Raw genomic sequence first — 16,518 nt, 5'->3', positions numbered from 1 at the left:
TTTATGATGAGTACAAGAACAAGGCCCGTTAGGTCGCCCGGAATGGCGTTACCCAGGCCCCATCCTGGAGCCAGGCCTGGGATGGGTGCTCGACGGCGAGCACCTGGTGGCCGGGCCTTTCCGGCCGGGCACAGCCCGAACGTGTGACGTGGGGAAGTCCTCCCGTGGATCCACCACCTGCAGTAGGATCCATAAGGGGCTGGTGAGGAGAGATCTGGGTGGCGGTCGATGGCAGGGGCCTCGATGACCAGATCTCCAGACACAGAGACTTAACTCTGGTGACATGGAATGTCACCTCACTGGGGGGGAAAGAGCCTGAGCTTGTGCAGGAGGTTGAGCGATATCGACTAGATATAGTCGGCCTCACCTCCACGCACAGTTTGGGCTCTGGAACCATCTCCTCGAGAGGGGCTGGACGCTCCACTTCTCTGGTGTTGCCCGCGGGGAGAGGCGGTGGAATGGTGTGGGTCTTGCTTATAGCCCCTCAGCTCAGGGACTCCGTTGTTCTATTGGGGGACTTCAACGCCCACGTGGGCAATGACAGGGACACCTGGAGAGGGGTGATCAGGAAGAATGGCTTCCCCGATCTGAACACGAGCGGTGTTCAGTTATTGGACTTCTGTGCCACGGATTGTCCATAACGAACACCATGTTCAAGCACAAGGGATCATGAGATGTCCATCAGTGCACGTGGCACCAGGACACAGGACGGAGATCAATGATCGACTTTGTTGTCATGTCACCCGAGTGAAGAGAGGGGCAGAGAGGGGCAGAGCTGTCAACCGATCACCACCTGCGTCAGCAGGACATGACGGAGGGCTCCGTAAGACGTTCCCAACAGACCCTCTTAATGCGATTGGATCTGCCAAGTCTGTCCGGCTTCCTCCTCCTTCAGCGGATCTTCAACTCACATCACCGGGTGAGATTCTCCCAGATCCCGTTGGAGGCTGTGGACTTTGAGTCCGAGTGTACCATGTTCTCCACCTCCATTGTCAATGCAGCTGCTCGGAGCTGTGGTTGCAAGGTCTCAGGTGTCTGTCGTGGTAACCCCCCGAACCCGGTGGTGGACACCGTCAGGCCTTTTTGGCTTGTAGGATTCCTGAGGCCATTGATATCTGCGGGCCAGGAGTTCCACAGCTTATGCTTTTGCAGAGGCAAAATCCCGGGGCTGGGAGGAGTTTGGGGAGGCCATGGAGGAGGACTATCGGTCGGCACCAAAGAAAGTCCTGGCAAACCGTCCGGCGCCTCAGAAGGGGGAAGCAGTGCTTCACCAACACTGTTTACGGCGCGGGTGGAGACCTGCTGACCTCGACTGGGGATGTAGTCGGCCGGTGGAAGGAATACTTTGAGGACCTCCTTAATCCAACCGTCACGTCTTCTGAAGAGGAAGCAGAGACTGAGGACTCGGAGGCTGGCTCATCCATCACCCAAGCTGAAGTCACTGAAGTTGTTGGCAAACTCCTCGGTGGTAGGGCTCCAGGGGGGATGAGATCCGCCCCGAGTACCTCTGGATGTGGTAGGACTGTCTTGACTGACACGTCTCTGCAACTCCGCTCTGTTTAGCACATGTCAGAGGAGAACAATGAAGGTCTGGCTACCAAGGCGGTTGCTATGACACGTTCTCGGGTTTGGCGGAATGAACTGGTGAAATTATTTTGTCATTGGTTAAAACTAACTGTCCAGACTTTGTTGTGAAAAATGAAAGCTATACAGTGATCCCTCGCTATATCGCGGTTCACTTTTCGCGGACTCGCTGCTTCGCGGATTTTCATCATGCATTGTGTTCTGCATTCTGATTGGCTAAACAGTCTCTCCGCGTCTTCTCTACCTGTGTCAATAACGTTATGGATTAATATGCACACGTACGTAAAACCGCTTGCCAAATTGAAGTTTGCGAGGCCGGTGAGAGCGCGCGTGTGAGCTCCGGGAGAGAGCCGGCGCGTTAGCTGCGGGAGAGGCCAGTGAGAGTACAGTACAAACGTTTTTTTTTGTTAAACAAATGCTTGGGCCTGTAAAAAGGTTTTTTTCCTTGCTTTCAATGTTTTATGGAGTATTTCATTGCATAATAACTGTAAAAAAATAAAGGTTTCTACTTCGCGGATTTCGACTCCCGCGGGTTCTTCTTGGAACGTAACCCCCGCGATAAACGAGGGATCACTGTTTCCACTTATTAACAGACATTGCAGCCCATCTTTAAATCAGCTCTGCTTGTGTACAAGTCTCTCCATGGCCTAGCACAGGGGTGTCAAACTCATTTTGGGTGCTCATGCTGGGTCGCGGGCCGAACATAACGTAAAACATAAAACAATAAAACTAAATTGCTTTTTTACAGCCTAGTAATAGTTGTGGAGACTGTTGCACAAATGTGCAGCAGGTGAAAGACTGAGTCCATGTTCAGCAGCAGCAGCAGCAGCAGGAACATGGACTTTTGATGTGATTTCTGATGTGAAATGTTCATATCACAGACATGTTTCTGCTCAAACTCAATATGAGCTATTTTCATAGTTTAAGCTGATCTTAGTGACAAATGATTCATGTAGTGACTCAAATGAGGTCATTGTGTTTGTGTTATTAGTGTGTTCACAGTCACATTAGTGTGGACACAGTCATGTTCATACTTTATTACACTCTGACCTGTGTTTTTACCTGTGAACCACACGTCTGTCCTCGCTCAGACCTCTGCTCTGAGGTGCGTAAGTGCTGTAAAGTGCGCAAACGCGTGTCTTACTTTTCTCAGCACTTCTCCCTCTGCAGTAGACACGCAGTGAAAAGCCGCGCGGGGAAGGGGCGGCCACCAGCGGCATTGTGGGACGTATAGTATTAGCGCTAACAACGGTTACGGAAGTAACTATGGTTCTATGAACAGATTTTCTTTTTAAATATTAATTCAAAATGTTCGGCGGGCCGGATTAAAACATTTGGGCCGGATGTTTGACACCCCTGGCCTAGCACCAAAGTACATCTCGGACATGTTAGTGCCATATGAACCATCTCGGACTCTGACGACCTCAGGGACTGGCCTCCTGCTGGTGCCAGAGTCAGGACTTAACATGGAGCGGCCTCCTGCTGGTGCCAGAGTCAGGACTTAACATGGAGCGGCCTCCTGCTGGTGTCAGAGTCAGGACTAAACATGGACCGGCCTCCTGCTGGTGCCAGAGTCAGGACTAAACATGGACCGGCCTCCTGCTGGTGCCAGAGTCAGGACTAAACATGGACAGGCCTCCTGCTGGTGCTAGAGTCAGGACTAAACATGGACCGGCCTCCTGCTGGTGCCAGAGGTCAGGACTAAACATGGCCTCCTGCTGGTGCCAGAGTCAGGACTAAACATGGACCGGCCTCCTGCTGGTGCTAGAGTCAGGACTAAACATGGACCGGCCTCCCGCTGGTGCCAGAGTCAGGACTAAACATGGACCGGCCTCCTGCTGGTGCCAGAGTCAGGACTAAACATGGACCGGCCTCCTGCTGGTGCCAGAGTCAGGACTAAACATGGACCGGCCTCCTGCTGGTGCCAGAGTCAGGACTAAACATGGGGAATCTGCATTTCAGTTTTATGCAGCTAAAATCTGGAACATTCTTCCTGACGATGTGAGACAGGTTCTACTCTGACAATGTTCAAATCTAAGATAAAAACAGTTTTGTTTAGCTGTGCATGTGACTATTGAGGGAGTGAAGGGAGGGAGGGAGCATATATACCCTCCTATAGACTAACGAGGGAGTGACAGACGGGTGGCTGGGCGCTCCCTTAGAGATGGGGTGAGGAGCTCAGTCACACGGGAGGAGCTCAGAGTAGAGCCGCTGCTCCTCCAGTATCTGTTCCGGATGTCTCCCGGGCGCCTCTGGGCGTTTCGGGCATGTCCCACCGGAAAGACCTCCCACCTCTTTTTAAAAAATCGATTTGACTGGTTTTGTACTTTGAGCAGTTTGGATACTTTGTGTTGGTCTAATGTGCTGTACACAGAAAGTTGAGTTGGATGTACAAACAGATTAAAAGCACATATGTAATTACCATATTCAATTTGTTTTTTTTTTGGCGATACAAACTCTCCTGCAAAGCTCCATAATGTCTGAAATATGCTGCGCCGACTCCCCCCACCTTCAGTTCCACTAAATCAATAATACAAAATCAATCCTGGCACCATTCTCAGCGCTCAGTGACGTAAGGGCCAACTGTTGTAAAGTCATGTTCACTGCCCAGGGAGCCCTCACCGTGGACGGGGCTCAGCTGTGAGCAGAGAGGACTCGGGACGCTGGTGCTAGCCACGGATGGTCACGCTGGTTCATGTTAGCCTCATAAGCTCGTGAGATGGTCTGTCTTCCACAAAGGTTCCACTGGAAGCTTTACCTGCCCTGTTTTCCCGTTTACTCATCTCTCGCTTCTCATTTCTTGGGGTTATGTGGGTGAAACAAACATTTTTAATTCAAATTCCAGCGGAGGCAAATGCATGTTTCTAAACCGGAGCGAATAAAGTGTTTCTAAACTTGAACATTTTTGTATACGGCTTTTATGATATTTAGGGTCGTGTCTCAGGAAATACAAAACCTACGGCGTCCAAAGAAGTGACACAATGTAATAACATTGACAAACAAAATGTATAAATCAGTGTCGCTCCTCACCAGCTTGTAGGTGGTCACAAGCCTTTGAAGGACGTCCGGCAGGGGCCCCACAGGCTCCAGGCTGGGGTACTGGTCCTTGAGGTTAAATAGCAGCAGAGGAGCTCCATCTGGCCCCAATACAGTGGAGTTGAGGGCCAACACACACTGCATCAGGTTAGCCACAGCTGACACACCGCAAAGCTCCCGGAACAGCCCAATGGAGCTCTGAGGACACAGACACATCACTGAAGTCAGACTGTAATATTATATGTTTTTTACATTTCTGATACTCTATTGCACTGGAGATGTGGCCCATGCAGAACATATCTAATTATCATAGATCAGAATCATATCTAATTAATATTCATACATTTCCAATCAATATACAATGACTTTACCACTAGAACTACAAGTCCCACAGTTGCGTGCAGTGACTTTTATGGATGGGCCAACAGACTTAGGGTGTTCATCCATATCACTCACGCAAACGTCTCGCCCACGTGAACGGTTCTAACAATCGTGTGAAGGAACATGTCACAAAGGCTGCAATGGTTAAAGGAGACCTAAAGGAGACCTCCAGGGTTAAAGGAGACCTCCAGGGTTAAAGGAGACCTCCAGAGTTAAAGTCGCAATTTTGATCTCAAACTGAATAGTTTTTGAACAGAGTTTTGAATGTAAGGATGACGAGGACAGATATGAACTGTTAAAGGGAATATTAATTTAAAGGTTTTCACTCTTTTAAATGTGTTTGCTCCACCAGGAGGCGATGGACCTGATTGTGAACCACTCTGAGGGACCCCTGACCCTGAACCACTCTGAGGGAACCCTGACCCCTGACCCTGAACCACTCTGAGGGAACCCTGACCCCTGACCCTGAACCACTCTGAGGGAACCCTGACCCCTGACCCTGAACCACTCTGAGGGAACCCTGACCCCTGAACCACTCTGAGGGACCCCTGACCCTGAACCACTCTGAGAGAACCCTGATCTGTGGTGATTAGAATCTTCACATTCAGCTACATTAGACGTGTGGCGCTCAAGAGGCTCTGGAGGAACAAGAAATAAGACGTTCTGTCTCTTATTGAAGAAAATAGGGTTGATTGACATCTGGAGGGAGATGAACCCTAGGGGGCGCCAGTTTACACCTCATTCTAATCCACATACTCTCTAGTCCAGAATAGACAAACCCTAACCCACACTTTATAAAAAAGACAGATCTAAAATCACTGAAGCAGATATAGTCACAATAGACCTAAGTGATCATGCTTCTGTCTACATTTCTGTAGATTTGGAGGAAAGAAGAAGAAACCATTTGTTTAAGGAAAAAATGTACAACAACATTAAGACTTATCCGGAGGAAAATGTTACTGAGGAAATTTCTCTTCCCATCCTTTGGGATTCTTCCAAAGCAGTCTTGAGAGGACAAATTATAGCTATAGCCTCCAAAAAAAGAGACAAAGGGAGAAAAAGCCAAATGATCTGCAGGAAAAATTCTAATTGTTGGAGGAAAACCAAGCCAAAAAGGGTTGTCCTAAAATTCTACAAGGAATTAAAAAGAGGAGAAATTAATGTTCGGACTTCACAGGAAATGGTTAATAAATTCTATCTTGGAAGCTTAAAAAACAACAAGCTAAAATACACAACAGGCAAAAAGATGTAATATTAACCAAACAAGACCAAATTCAATCAGCATTTGAATCCTTCTATAATGTTTTTTTATTTTTTAAAGAAGCTCATATAAATATAGGATGTGGAGCATCCACAATAGAAATAGGTCTCTATGAAGCACATTCAGGGATGTCATGGGTCTGAGTTTTCAGCTTTGTACCACTCTTATTTATTGTTCTTTAATCTTTTGATTGTACCTTGTATTTCCAAAACTGTAATTTCAGCTCCTAATTCTTTATTTTTTTAAATATTTCTTCTGACATAACGGGTAAATTGAGGATTTCCAGAAAGGATTTATATCATCATCTTTGTCGTCTGGAATTTTTGAAAACAGTTTTTTATCAAATGTTTCAAATGCTGAATGAATGTGGTCTTGTTTGGTTAAGATTACATCATTTTGCCCGTCCAATGTGTTAAAAATGGTTCTTTCAGCTTGTTGTTTTTTTTAAGTTTCTAAGATAGTTAATTAGAACATTTTGATCCACTCTCATAATATCTTTGTTTGGGAAAGAGGATTTTCTGACCTATTTCCTGTGAAGTCAGATCATTAATTCCTCCTCTTATATAATATATAATATCATTTGTCCTCTCAAGACTGCTTTGGAAGCGTCCCAAAGGGCGGAGACATTTCCCCAGTGTCATTTTCCTTCTGATAAGTCTTAATCAATGTTCCGTCTAATTCTTCATGTGTCTGAGCAAACACACAAACTCCCTGAGCGGCCCCTCGGGCCCCTGTGAGTAACATCAGACGTGACAATGTAGTCATGCCAGTATCACAGCAAGTGAAGAGAGTCCTAATTCATTGCCAGAAAAAAAAAAAATAGCAAAATAGGGGTAATTTCATGTACTTTGGTGAGTATGTGTTTTAATCTATTTATTTTATATTGTCCATAGTATAAAATCCTCCAATATAATATCAGCTTGATTCAATAGGTTTGTTATGAAAAAAAAGAGCTGAATATTGGTTTGTATAGATTTTTAAAAATTAATTTCTTGATCATCACCCATTTTATTTAGTAGAGCATGCAAAAAATACTTAGGCAATAAAAGGCAATAAAAAACCCTTTAACTAGATAGATGAAAGATAGATGAGTTTATATCATACTGTGGAACCTTCTAGGCAAATCGAGAACACTTTTATGAGAAAATGACCCTCAACTCACCAAGAGAAGTTCCTACAATTCTGTTCATTGAACCAGAATCATCCATCCATCCATGCATCCATTTTCAGCCGCTTTATCCGGGGCCGGGTCGCGGGGGCATCAGTCTGAGCAGGGACTCCCAGACTTCCCTCTCCCCAGACACTTCCTCCAACTCCTCCGGGGGGATCCCGAGGCGTTCCCAGGCCAGCCGGGAGACATAGTCTCTCCAGCGTGTCCTGGGTCTTCCCCGGGGCCTCTTCCCGGTGGGACATGCCTGAAACACCTCCCGAGGGAGGCGCCCAGGAGGCATCCGGAACAGATGCCCGAGCCACCTCAGCTGGAGGAGCAGCCCCCCGTGTGGCTGAGCTCCTCATCTTATCTCTAAGGGAGCGCCCAGCCACACGGCGGAGGAAACTCATTTCGACCGCTTGTATCCGCAATCTTGTTCTTTCGGTCACTACCCAAAGCTCATGACCATAGGTGAGGGTAGGAACGTAGACCGACCGGTAAATAGAGAGCTTTGCCTTTCGACTCAGCTCAGCAGCCGCTGCACCGATCCGCCTGTCGATCTCACGCTCCATCCTTCCCTCACTCGTGAACAAGACCCCGAGATACTTGAACTCCTCCACTTGGGGCAAGGACCCCCCACCCACCTGAAGAGGGCAAGCCACCTTTTTCCGGTCGAGAACCATGGCCTCGGATTTGGAGGTGATTCTCATCCCAGCCGCTTCACACTCGGCTGCAAACCGTCCCAGTGCAGCTGCAGGTCCGGGTTTGATTGAGCCATCAGGACAACATCGTCTGCAAACAGCAGAGATGGAATCCTGTGGTCCCCAAACCGGACACCCTCCGACCCCTGACCACACCCTCCGACCCCTGACTGCGCCTAGAAATTCTGTCCATAAAAACAATGAACAGAACCGGTGACAAAGGGCAGCCCTGGCGGAGTCCAACATGCACTGGGAACAGGTCTGACTTACTGCCGGCAATGCGAACACAGCTCCTGCTCCGGTCATACAGGGACCGGACAGCCCTGAGCAAATGGCCCCGGACCCCGTACTCCCGGAGCACCCCCTAAAGGACACCCCGAGGGACACGGTCGAAAGCCTTCTCCAGATCCACAAAGCACATGTGGACTGGTTGGGCAAACTCCCATGAACCCTCGAGCACCTGATGAAAGGGTATAGAGCTGGTCCAGTGTTCCACGACCGGGACGAAAACCACTTTGCTCCTCCTGAATCCAAGGTTCCACTATCGGTCGGATTCTCCTCTCCAGTACCTTGGAATAGGCCTTACCCGGGAGGCTGAGGAGTGTGATCCCTCTGTAGTTGGAACACACCCTCCGGTCCTTCTTGAACAGAGGGACCACCACCCCGGTCTGCCAGTCCAGAGGCACTGTCCCCGACTGCCACGCGATGTTGCAGAGACGTGTCAACCAAGACAGTCCTACAACATCCAGATACTTTAGGTACTCAGGGCGGATCTCATCCACCTCCGGAGCCCTGCCACCGAGGAGTTTGCGAACAACCTCAGTGACTTCAGCTTGGGTGATGGATGAGCCAGCCTCTGAGTCCCCGGTCTCTACTTCCTCGGAAGACGTGACTGAGGGATTAAGGAGATCCTCAAAGTATTCCTTCCACCGCTGCTGACCAGTCGAGGTCAGCAGGCCTCCACCCGCACCGTAAACGGTGTTGGTGAGGCACTGCTTCCCCTTCCTGAGGCGCCGGACGGTTTGCCAGAATTTCTTTGGTGCAGACCGATAGTCCTCCTCCATGGCCTCCCCAAACTCCTCCCAGGCCCGGGTTTTTGCCTCTGCAACAGCACGAGCCGCGGCTCGCCTGGCCTGCCGATACCCGTCGATGACCTCCGGAGACCCACAAGCCAGAGTGGCCTAATAAGGCCTCCTTCTTCAGTCTGACAGCATCCCTTACTTCCGGTGTCCACCACCGGGTTCGGGGGTTACCGCCACGACAGGCACCGGAGACCTTGCGACCACAGCTCCGAGCAGCCGCATCAACAATGGAGGCGGAGAACATGGTCCACTCAGACTCAATGTCCCCAACCTCCCCCGGGACATGGGAGAAGCTCTCCCGGAGGTGCGAGTTGAATACCCTACTGACAGAGGGCTCCACAAGACGTTCCCAACAGACCCTCACAATGCGCTTGGGTATGTCAAGTCTGTCCGGCTTCCTCCTCTGCCAGCGGATCCAACTCACCACCAGGTGGTGATCGGTTGACAACTCTGCCCCTCTCTTCACCCGAGTGTCCAAGACACGCGGCCGGAGGTCTGATGACACAACAACAAAGTTGATCATTGACCTCCGGCCTAGGGTGTCCTGGTGCCATGTGCACTGATGGACACCCTTGTGATTGAACATGGTGTTCGTTATGGACAAACCGTGGCTAGCACAGAAGTCCAATAACTGAACACCGCTCGGGTTCAGATCGGGGAAGCCGTTGTTCCCGATCACCCCTCTCCAGGTGTCACTGTCATTGCCCACGTGGGCGTTGAAGTCCCCCAGTAGAACAACGGAGTCCCCGGTCGGTGCACTGTCCAGTACTCCTCCCAAGGACTCCAAGAAGGCCGGGTACTCTGCACTGCTGTTCGGCCTGTAGGCCGCCACAACAGTGAGAGACCTGTCCCCCGCCCGAAGGCGGAGGGACGCGACCCTCTCGTTCACCGGGGTGAACTCCAACACGTGGCGGCTGAGCTGAGGGGCTATAAGCCCACACCAGCCCGCCGCCTCTCCCCGCGGGCAACACCAGAGAAGTGGAGCGTCCAGCCCCTCTCGAGGAGATGGTTCCAGAGCCCAAACTGTGCGTGGAGGTGAGGCCAACTATATCTAGTCGGTATTGCTCAACCTCCCGCACAAGCTCAGGCTCTTTCCCCCCCAGCGAGGTGACATTCCATGTCCCCAGAGTTAGTCTTTGTGTCTGGAGATCTGGTCGCCGATTCCCCCTGCCGTCAACTGCCGCCCAGATCTCTCTGCACCGGCCCCTTATGGATCCTCCTGCGGGTGGTGGGCCCACGGGAGGGCGGCCCCACGTCGCTCTTTCGGGCTGTGCCCGGCCGGGCCCCGCGGAGTAAGACCCGGCCACCACGCGCTCGCCATAGAGCACCCATCCCAGGCCTGGCTCCAGGATGGGGCCCCGGTGACGCCGATCCGGGCGAAGTAAACGGCCTTGTTCTTGTTGTCATCATAAGAGGCTTCTGAACCGATCTTTGTCTGACCCGTCACCTAGGACCTGTTTGCCTTGGGAGACCCGACCAGGGGCTTGAAGCCCCCGACAACATAGCTCCCGGGATCATTCGGGCGCTCAAACCCCTCCACCACGTTAAGGTGTCGGTTCACCAGAATCAGAATAAGGTTTATTGCCAATGAACAAAATTCACAAACATAGGAACGTGTCCTGGAAATTCGATGCAACACAAACAACAAAACAATGAACAATGAATAGCTACCAGATATATAAAAAATAAGTAAGAATAAAGTTAAAATAAAGTTAAAAATAGGATTGATTTGTACATAAATTTACAGTTGTACAGATATACATATGTAGTGCAATAAGAAGTGAACAGTGCAGTGAGTGCAAAGTGCTTAGGCAGTGTTCATGAGTCCAACGGCAGAGGGAAAGAAACTGTTCTTGTGACGGGAGGTTCTGGACCGGAGCCTCCTGCCTGAGGGGAGTGGCTTCCTGCCTGAGGGCAGTGGCCTCCTGCCTGAGGGGAGTGGCCTCCTGCCTGAGGGGAGTGGCCTCCTGCCTGAGGGGAGTGGCCTCCTGTCTGAGGGGAGTGGCCTCCTGCCTGAGGGGAGTGGCCTCTTGCTGGAGGGCAGTGGCCTCCTGCCTAAGTGGAGTGGCCTCCTGCCTGAGGGGAGTGGCCTCCTGCCTGAGGGGAGTGGCTCAAATAGTCCGTGTCCAGGGTGAGAAGGGTCGGCTGTGATCCGACCTGCTCGTCCCAGAGTCCTGGAGACGTTCAGGTCCTGCAGAGATGAAGTCTGCAGCCGATCACCTTCTCAGCAGAGGGTGCTGTAGTCTCTGTTTGTCCCTGGCTGTGGCTCCAGCGTACCACACGGTGATGGAGGAGGTGATGGAGGAGGTGATGGAGGAGGTGATGGAGGAGGTGAGGATGGACTCAATGATGGCCGTGTAGAACGGCACCATCATCTCCTCCTGCAGCCTGAATTTCCTCTGTATCCACAGGAAGTACATCCTCTGCTGGACCTTCTTGATGAGGAGCTGATGGTGGCTCCTCCCACTTGAGGTCCTGGTGATGGTGGCTCCTCCCACTTGAGGTCCTGGTGATGGTGGCTCCCACTTGAGGTCCTGGTGATGGTGCTGCAGAGGAGGTGGAGGGAGTCCACAGTGGAGATGGGGGAGTCTGAGATGGTGAGGGGGGGGGGGCATCGAACTCCAGGTTGTTACCGCTGCACCAGGACACCAGCCGCTCCACCTCCTGTAGGCAGACTCATCCCCGTCCGAGATGAGCCCGATGAGTAAGTAAGTAATTTTTATTTGTATAGCACATTTAAAAACCAAAGTGCTTCACAATGAAAAAGATTAAAAATAATTCAAACAGCAGACAACAACAGACAGTAACAAAACCACAGAAGAAACATACAGGCAAGAGACAGGATAAAAGTGGCATAACATTCCATTCCTTTCACAGGGTCAGGAGCTGTTAAAAGCAGGTCTGAAATTTTTTTTTTTTAAAAGACATTTAAAAACCGTCACTGAAGATTCTAATTTAAGGTCTTGGGGTAAACTGTTCCAGAGGCGCGGTGCATAAGTGCTGAAAGCCCGGTCACCTTTCTGTGTGCGGGTACGGGGTGTGTCCAGGGGTGTGTCCAGGGGTACGGGGTGTGTCCAAGGGTGTGTCCAGGGGTACGGGGTGTGTCCAGGGGTGTGTCCAGGGGTACGGGGTGTGTCCAGGGGTGTGTCCAGGGGTACGGGGTGTGTCCAGGGGTGTGTCCAGGGGTGTGTCCAGGGGTGTGTCCAGGGGTACGGGGTGTGTCCAGGGGTGTGTCCAGGGGTGCGGGGTGTGTCCAGGGGTACAGGGTGTGTCCAGGGGTACGGGGTGTGTCCAGGGGTACAGGGTGTGTCCAGGGGTACGGGGTGTGTCCAGGGGTACGGGGTGTGTCCAGGGGTACGGGGTGTGTCCAGGGGTGTGTGGGATGCAGATCTTAGTGAGCGTGATGGAGTGTAAAAATTGAGCATGTTTGAGACATAACCTGGACCCTGTCAATGCCACTTTATACTGGATTCTAAATTTGACAGGAGCCAATGCAAGGCCAGTACTGGAGTGATGGGTTTGTATTTCTTTGTCCCGATAAGAAGTCTAGCGGCTGCGTTTTGTACTAGCTGTAGTCTTGAAAGAGATGATTAATTTATCCCAGTATAAAGGGCATTGCAATAGTCCAATCTTGAAGTAATAAAAGCATGTAAGATTTTCTCAAGGTCTACTGCAGTTAAAAATGAGCTGATAGAAACTGCCCTTGACAACACCATTGACCTCTTTATCAAATTCTAATTCTGGATCAAAAATCACTCCAAGATTTGTGACCTGTGGTTCCAGAGATGGGGTCAGGGAGCCCAGGATTCCTCTCAGGCCTTCGGTTTGTTTAGTCGGACCAAACAGAATAACTTGGGTTAGGGTTAGGGTTAGGGTTACCCTAAGCGCTACAGCGCTCCTGAATAAAAGCAGCCCACAGGAAATTTACGAAGAAAATAGAACTTGTCCATATTCGGGCGGCATCTGAAAATAAACCACAGGTGCCCACGTTGTAACATGAGATATTTACACATAAATAAACGCAGTAGTGATGTGTCTTTTGAACCGGGGGTCTCGCGGTGCACCTGAGGTCCGCTGCGCTGCGGGACTAATTAGACCAGTCGTTCTCAAATAGTGGGGCGCGCCCCCCTGGGGGCAGGGGTGATCGGGGGCGCGTGTGACCCCGTTTTGAATTTTCTAATGGCCCATTCACTCCGCGGCGTCAAAGCGTCCAGTTTACATTCAAAGTCTATGTGGACGCGTGTTTTTGCTTCGCTAATCCTGCGTTTTGAGCGTCGGACACTTTGGGCCGCCACCAGAGCGTTTTAGATTCTGTCTCTCAGGGTTAGTTTTAGGGTGGAGAGAACTTCACAGGGTTAGTTTTAGGGTGGAGAGGACTTCACAGGGTTAGTTTTAGGGGGGAGAGAACTTCACAGGGTTAGTTTTAGGGTGGAGAGAACTTCACAGGGTTAGTTTTAGGGGGGAGAGAACTTCACAGGGTTAGTTTTAGGGTGGAGAGAACTTCACAGGGTTAGTTTTAGGGTGGAGAGGACTTCACAGGGTTAGTTTTAGGGTGGAGAGAACTTCACAGGGTTAGTTTTAGGGGGGAGAGAACTTCACAGGGTTAGTTTTAGGGTGGAGAGAACTTCACAGGGTTAGTTTTAGGGTGGAGAGGACTTCACAGGGTTAGTTTTAGGGTGGAGAGAACTTCACAGGGTTAGTTTTAGGGGGGAGAGAACTTCACAGGGTTAGTTTTAGGGTGGAGAGAACTTCACAGGGTTAGTTTTAGGGTGGAGAGAACTTCACAGGGTTAGTTTTAGGGTGGAGAGAACTTCACAGGGTTAGTTTTAGGGGGGAGAGAACTTCACAGGGTTAGTTTTAGGGTGGAGAGAACTTCACAGGGTTAGTTTTAGGGTGGAGAGGACTTCACAGGGTTAGTTTTAGGGTGGAGAGAACTTCACAGGGTTAGTTTTAGGGGGGAGAGAACTTCACAGGGTTAGTTTTAGGGTGGAGAGAACTTCACAGGGTTAGTTTTAGGGTGGAGAGAACTTCACAGGGTTAGTTTTAGGGTGGAGAGAACTTCACAGGGTTAGTTTTAGGGGGGAGAGAACTTCACAGGGTTAGTTTTAGGGGGGAGAGAACTTCACAGGGTTAGTTTTAGGGTGGAGAGGACTTCACAGGGTTAGTTTTAGGGTGGAGAGGACTTCACAGGGTTAGTTTTAGGGTGGAGAGGACTTCACAGGGTTAGTTTTAGGGGGGAGAGAACTTCACAGGGTTAGTTTTAGGGTGGAGAGAACTTCACAGGGTTAGTTTTAGGGTGGAGAGAACTTCACAGGGTTAGTTTTAGGGGGGAGAGAACTTCACAGGGTTAGTTTTAGGGTGGAGAGGACTTCACAGGGTTAGTTTTAGGGTGGAGAGGACTTCACAGGGTTAGTTTTAGGGTGGAGAGAACTTCACAGGATTAGTTTTAGGGTGGAGAGAACTTCACAGGGTTAGTTTTAGGGTGGAGAGGACTTCACAGGGTTAGTTTTAGGGGGGAGAGAACTTCACAGGGTGTTCAATATTTTTCCCTCACTCTCTTCAAAATATTGCTCTAAAAACATCCCTACTAAAGAGCTCGTGTTGTGATGTAGAAAGAGGAATATTGCAGAATTTTAGAGTTGGCCATACAAATGTGTGGACATTTCCCATGAACCGTAAGACAATATCGTGGCTGGTTGAGCTCATACTGGACTAGGGAGGTCACAATATAACATTTTAGACCCACGATGATTGTGAAAGGAAATATTGCGATTTTCAGATTAATCACAATTATTGGCATGAAGAAAGGAAACATTGATATTGTATTATTCACGTTTCTTCAATATTCAATAGTCAGAGAAAAATGTTAATTGTAACAATTAACCTGCCAACCATTTAATATAACAGATCATTTTGAAATTATTTGAAAAAAATAAATACATTTGACAAAAAATATGATGGCCGCAAATTGATTAAATAATTTAAATGTAAGGTTATTGGTACTTCATTGTATCTTGCTCTCCGTGTGTAATAGACCCGCGTGTCATCGCCACGTGTACAACAGACAATCATTATAACTATATGTAATTATATCATATATAGGGCTCCATCTGATAGACCCTAAACTAGACACATAATACTGGCATGACGTGTTTCACCTGCATGTTCTCTCTGAGGTCCGTGGCCTCTCTCAACAGGGGGGCGGCCCTTTTGAAGACCTCGTCGATGGGCCGCACCCCCAGGTCCCGGAGGGCAGTGTACTCTCGGCCTTTGTGGGCCTTGCGCACAGATAGGCCCCGTTTGTGAGGCTTGCCCCCGCCTCTGCGACTCGTGAGGGCCACGTGGACGAAAAGGCGAGCGTGAAGCAGCTCCTCTCCAGTGAGCGACTGCAGGGGCACATGTCTGTACCCAGGGAGAAGGCACTCCAGAGGGATGGTGTACTGGCCTGGGACAGAGAGGGGACGGTGTTATACATATGGATTCTAGAACGCGCATCAGTCCATGGCTTGCTATACAATAATACCACGATAATCAATAAAATTCACATAATATTCTGCAATTTATCACTACTTTAAAAACAATATACATTACAACAAATACATTAGACACCATGACCTGTATAAAGACTAGCTGTAGTACTACGCCATTCTGGCAACAATTCTCTTTAAAATCTTAGTTTCTTCCATTAAATCTCTAAGACGAGGAGCAAGATGAGTAAACACGGAAAAAATAAGGAAAGCAAAGCTTTGGGAGCAAAACAATCTAAGCTGATGGACTGTAACCTCGGCGGAAAACGGTTATGAAAATGTTGATCCGACTTCCGGTCGTGGTGACGCACTGAGTAGTCCCACCTCACAGCGCTGCTGCAAAACGTGGTTATAAAGTCAGAGTTTGACCCACTTTTCCCAAAGAACAAGGACGAGAGATGAGTAAACAAGGAAGACACCAAACAAAAGAAAACAAAACAAACAAAGCAGACGGCCCACGGCTCCATTGGAAAACAGCCCGCATCACAAGCTAACGAGGCTAACACGGCTAACAAACCAGAGAGCCGCGTTCCCTCCCCGCCGGAGACCCCGAGTCCCGCCGGTCCGGATCCAGACTCTGGCGGCTTCTTTGCGTCGGAACGGGGAGAGAATGTAATTGGTTATCGGCTGTGGCTCAAGATGTCCGAAGTGCAGCGTTTGTTAGCTAACTTAACTCCGGCAGTGTCAAGGCAGTGACCACTAAAGTGAAAGCAGCTGGAATAACCGGAGCACGCTTTGAGGAAGTCGAGCAGCGTGTTTCAGACAATACGGACGATCTGCAGACAGTAAGGGCTGA

At 49.7% G+C, this 16,518-nt stretch overlaps 1 protein-coding gene across 1 annotated transcript in view; it reads right to left on the bottom strand.

The window, feature by feature from the left end:
* The window catches only part of LOC140361565 (inactive phospholipase C-like protein 2), a 94,111-nt gene that overhangs the window by 16,944 nt on the left and 60,649 nt on the right, over positions 1-16,518 (bottom strand). Inside the window, exons 9-10 of the mRNA XM_072447275.1 lie at positions 15,354-15,640; positions 4,615-4,818 (exon numbers count right to left, since the gene is read on the bottom strand). Of these exons, the coding sequence (XP_072303376.1) occupies positions 4,615-4,818; positions 15,354-15,640 (491 nt within the window). The remainder of the gene's footprint in view (positions 1-4,614; positions 4,819-15,353; positions 15,641-16,518) is intronic.

This window comes from Eucyclogobius newberryi, unplaced genomic scaffold, assembly GCF_026437365.1.
Source record: "Eucyclogobius newberryi isolate DKJ021-1_F unplaced genomic scaffold, fEucNew1.0.hap1 SCAF_16, whole genome shotgun sequence".
NCBI lineage: Eukaryota > Metazoa > Chordata > Actinopteri > Gobiiformes > Gobiidae > Eucyclogobius > Eucyclogobius newberryi.
The sequence above is the reverse complement of the archived record's forward strand: the minus strand, read 5'-3'. Positions and strand labels throughout refer to the sequence as shown.